This window comes from Salvelinus namaycush, unplaced genomic scaffold (genome assembly GCF_016432855.1).
Source record: "Salvelinus namaycush isolate Seneca unplaced genomic scaffold, SaNama_1.0 Scaffold104, whole genome shotgun sequence".
NCBI classification, from domain to species: domain Eukaryota; kingdom Metazoa; phylum Chordata; class Actinopteri; order Salmoniformes; family Salmonidae; genus Salvelinus; species Salvelinus namaycush.
This window is the reverse complement of record NW_024057720.1, coordinates 52128-57211: the sequence shown is the minus strand read 5'-3', so window position 1 is coordinate 57211 and position 5084 is coordinate 52128. Positions and strand designations below refer to the sequence as shown.

At 42.8% G+C, this 5084-nt stretch overlaps 1 protein-coding gene across 1 annotated transcript; it reads right to left on the bottom strand.

The window, feature by feature from the left end:
• Nucleotides 1-379: 379 nt before the first annotated feature.
• On the bottom strand, nucleotides 380-2565 carry LOC120035360 (scavenger receptor cysteine-rich type 1 protein M130-like). Its single transcript, XM_038982134.1, has 4 exons — nucleotides 2259-2565; nucleotides 921-950; nucleotides 566-689; nucleotides 380-383 (listed from the first exon to the last, which is right to left on the bottom strand). The coding sequence occupies exons 1-4, from the start codon at nucleotides 2461-2463 to the stop codon at nucleotides 380-382; spliced, it is 363 nt and encodes a 120-aa protein (XP_038838062.1). The 5' UTR covers nucleotides 2464-2565.
• Between the last annotated feature and the right edge of the window lie 2519 nt (nucleotides 2566-5084).

Sequence of the window (5084 nt, the reverse complement as noted above, 5' to 3'; positions counted from 1 at the left end):
ACACTGTCAAGGACTAAACACAAATATGTTGGATAAAAGATTGTAGTTTGCTATGTTTGATACTGTAAGAGGTAGAAATGGGTTCTTAGTCACTCAGGATCGGGTTGGGAATAATGCAGGCAGGAGACAGGAATAAGTTCACTTCACTTTATAGAAAATAAACAGCTGGACATCCATCAGGCAGCTTCACTTCAGTACCATCTGAACTACAATGATCTGCCCATGAACATCTCCCATAAACCAATATGACAAACACAAATATAATGTTTAAATACATCTGACATCTCTCCCTCCATTTAAATGAATTAAAAACACATAAAACATGATACATGGTAATATTGTATAATGTACAAATAAATCTCTCAATATGACCAGTCTCTTACCTGAACAGATCACATGACGATAATATCCATCATTACAGTTTTGACTGCTTTCATCTTTGTAACACTGTCCAATAGACTCATCTCCATATAAACTGCAGCTAACATATATTGTTCTTCCATCTTCAACCAATAGAGATCCTCTAGATACAGCTACAAAATTCCCACAGTTCAGCTCTCTACACAAAATCTTGGTCTCTTTCATGCCCCACCACCTAGAACATAGACCCAACCACTCTCCTCTGTAGAAGACTTCCACTGTCCCAGAACAGGAAGTGGTCCCATTCACCAGTCTGACTGAGAGTTCAGCTGTAAACAGCAGAGAGGAAAACACAGTGGTGAGGACAGATGATGACAGTGATTCTGTTATTCTAACAGCAGTAATGCTTTGTGGTTGACAAGTATTAGTAGTTCCATAAAACACTACTTGTTATTGGGGTTTAGAATGGTTTGTATGGACACATGAATTTCTCCATGTGGGATAATAAAGTTGACTAATATTGAACTGCTATGATCACTGTAGATTTATACTCTACCTACCTGGTGGACTGACGCTTTGAGCCTGGAGATCTGAGGAGAAAGAGAGAGACAGAGACAGAGGAGAAAGAGAGAGACAGACAGAAACAAAGGAGAAAGGGCGGAGTCAGAGGAAGAGCGAGACAGAGGAGAAAGGGAGGAGTCAGAGGAAGAGAGAGACAGAGGAGAAAGGGAGGAGTCAGAGGAAGAGAGAGACAGGAGAAAGGGAGGAGTCAGAGGAAGAGAGAGACAGAGGAGAAAGGGAGGAGTCAGAGGAAGAGAGAGACAGAGGAGAAAGGGAGGAGTCAGAGGAAGAGAGAGACAGGAGAAAGGGAGGAGTCAGAGGAAGAGAGAGACAGAGGAGAAAGGGAGGAGTCAGAGGAAGAGAGAGACAGAGGAGAAAGGGAGGAGTCAGAGGAAGAGAGAGACAGAGGAGAAAGGGAGGAGTCAGAGGAAGAGAGAGACAGAGGAGAAAGGGAGGAGTCAGAGGAAGAGAGAGACAGAGGAGAAAGGGAGGAGTCAGAGGAAGAGAGAGACAGAGGAGAAAGCGAGGAGTCAGAGGAAGAGAGAGACAGAGGAGAAAGGGAGGAGTCAGAGGAAGAGAGAGACAGAGGAGAAAGGGAGGAGTCAGAGGAAGAGAGAGACAGAGGAGAAAGGGAGGAGTCAGAGGAAGAGAGAGACAGAGGAGAAAGGGAGGAGTCAGAGGAAGAGAGAGACAGAGGTTAAATAAACATCAACATGACCTTTCATGATGTGATGGGGAAGACAGGCTTATCATTGGTATGGTGCAACAACACACATGTGTAAACACATTCCCCTTCCAACTCTTTGCAGATTAGTTTATTTTTAATTAATACATCTGGATTTTTCAGATTTTTAAATAATTCATTTCAGTGGTCAGGGTCAAGCTGAGCCAGACCAAGAGTGGTTGCTGTTTATGATGACATCACTGGTGAGAAGTCAGTAATGAAAAGATATTCAGTTGACTGCATGTTAGTCTGTCAGCCCTCTCTCCTTTAAATAGGATAAAACATTATACGTACAAATGAATCTTGGATAATACAAGTCTCTTACCTGAACAGATCACATAATGATCAGTCTCTTACCTGAACAGATCACATAATGATCAGTCTCTTACCTAAACAGATCACATAATGACCAGTCTCTTCCCTGAACAGATCACATAATGACCAGTCTCTTCCCTGAACAGATCACATAATGATCAGTCTCTTACCTGAACAGATCACATAATGATCAGTCTCTTCCCTGAACAGATCACATAATGATCAGTCTCTTACCTGAACAGATCACATAATGATCAGTCTCTTACCTGAACAGATCACATAATGATCAGTCTCTTACCTGAACAGATCACATAATGATAATTTCTACCATCACAGTAACCAGGTCCTCCTTCTCTGAAGCCACACTCTGTAATAGTAGACTCATGTCCCCTGCAACTCTTTATGGCGACTCCTCGTCTTCCCTCTTCAACCAGAGGTCCTTCAGATTCAGCTACAGCATCCCCACAGCGCAGCTCTCTACACACAACCATAACATCTTTCATGCTCCACCACCCAGTACATAGAACTGACCACTCTCCTCTGTAGAAGACTTCCACTGTCCCAGAGCAGGAACTGCGCCCATCCACCAGTCTGACTGAGTGTTCAGCTGTAAACAGCAGAGAGGAAAACACAGTGGTGAGGACAGATGATGACAGTGATTCTGTTATTCTAACAGCAGTAGTGCTTTGTGGTTGACAAGTATTAGTAGTTCCATAAAACACTACTTATTATTGGGTTTTAGAATGGTTTGTATGGACACATGAATTTCTCCATGTGGAATAAAAAAGTTGACTAATATTGAACTGCTATAATCACTGTAGATTTATACTCTACCTACCTGGTGGACTGACGCTTTGAGCCTGGAGATCTGAGGAGAAAGAGAGAGAAAGAGACAGAGAGAGAAAGAGACAGAGAGGAAGAGAGAAACAAAGGAGAAAGGGAGGAGTCAGAGGAAGAGAGAGACAGAGGAGAAAGGGAGGAGTCAGAGGAAGAGAGAGACAGAGGAGAAAGGGAGGAGTCAGAGGAAGAGAGAGACAGAGGAGAAAGGGAGGAGTCAGAGGAAGAGAGAAACAAAGGAGAAAGGGAGGAGTCAGAGGAAGAGAGAGACAGAGGAGAAAGGGAGGAGTCAGAGGAAGAGAGAGACAGAGGAGAAAGGGAGGAGTCAGAGGAAGAGAGAGACAGAGGAGAAAGGGAGGAGTCAGAGGAAGAGAGAGACAGGGGAGAAAGGGAGGAGTCAGAGGAAGAGAGAGACAGAGGAGAAAGGGAGGAGTCAGAGGAAGAGAGAGACAGAGGAGAAAGGGAGGAGTCAGAGGAAGAGAGAGACAGGGGAGAAAGGGAGGAGTCAGAGGAAGAGAGAGACAGAGGAGAAAGGGAGGAGTCAGAGGAAGAGAGAGACAGAGGAGAAATGAACATCAACATGATGAACAACACATTCCCCCTCTCTCCTCCACCCTCCTCTCTCCCCTATCGTCCTCTCTCCCCTACCCTCCTCTCTCCCCTCCTCTCTGCTCAGTTCTCTCTCTCATTCTCTCTTCTTGACATATAGTGTTGGACCTGTTGATCTTGACTCAACTCATAGAACTCTAGCATCTACACCCCTCCCTTCTCCTACTCTAACATAACACCAATATAATATATAACACATAATATATATTCTCCTTCATTTACATAGAGACAAATACAATCAATCATTGACACACTGAATATACAACAGTCAGATGCATGACACCATCACATCTTAACTGACATTAGTGGCTGTCCCCAGATGGACAGTTAGGCTACAGTAAAGTACATTTACAGGTGATCACATCATTGTCCTGCTTTGAGACACATTTTTACTGTCTGCTTCCAGTTGAATGTTATTTTATTAGCCCTGCAAATGGTAATGTATCTTACAATATCAAAACATATCTCAGTAACTGTCACAAGTGTCTATCAATATAACAGCCTCCTACCTGTGCTCCACAACAGGGTCATCAGTATCACTGCAGGTATCATATCTGTCTCTAACTGGGGCTCCACTGACATATACAGTCTACTGTCATAAAGAGCGGACTGAAGAGTGGAACATACTGCTCGGCTATATGACTTCTATGTCATTAGTTCCTTAGGTCTTTGATGTGAGATAAACTTCTTAGCAACTTATCTTGGATCAGTGGTTGAACACACTACAGCAAACTGAAAAACTCCACAGGGAACTGCTGGCAGAGCAGCACCGTTTCACATAGTGTGTCCTATAATATCACCTCTAACTTTCTACTGCTTGAGTTCACCTCTTATAGAATATTGGCTTAATGTTCCAGCACCTCAATATAAACAGTACCAGCACCCAAAATGAGTACTGATGAGGTCTCATGTTAGAGCAGGAGAAGGGAGGATGTGGTGTAGAAGCTAGAGGTCTGTTACTCAAGTCAACTCAACAGGCCTGATGCTATATGTCAGGGTCAGGCTGGGCTGGGACAAGAGAGGAACATGTTATCTATCTATCTATAATAATAATATACTCTGTTGTTAGGTACAGAATAGAGATAGGTAAGTTGTTAAATGACACTAATATGTGATAAAAAATTTTGGTGTTATAAGTTTTTTAGCAACATTGAGTATTGTTGAGGAAATCTGTTGCAGCTCAAGTCGACTACAACATCCACAATGCAATGCTCTCTGTGTGGGCTGGCTGGTAGCTAAACGTATCTACACACAATAATACCAAAGACAATATCAGCATGTGAAGTAGCTAGCTAGCTGTTAAATCACCTAAACAAACTGCACTATCAATTTTGAAATCTGCAATTTCAACCTGCAGATCGATGTGCCTCACAGAGTGGAGTCTAACATAACAGATGTAGTTTTGAGGAGAAGGGAAACGTTGCCCATATAACGTCAACGGGCCACGCGGTGCATTCTGGGTGATTCTCGATCAAGGAGCGCTCTACTTCAAGGAGTGAATGGGATTCTATTGGGCGTCGGCTCAAAAACCCATCATTACCATGAATTTAGTCAACTAAAAGTATACATTTACATATCTTTTCTGAGATGTGAGAAAATTAACTTGCTATCTTTAGTATCATATAGAATTGCAATTGTGAAATTACGTACCTTCGAGGAAAATAGGCGCGTTTCTCGA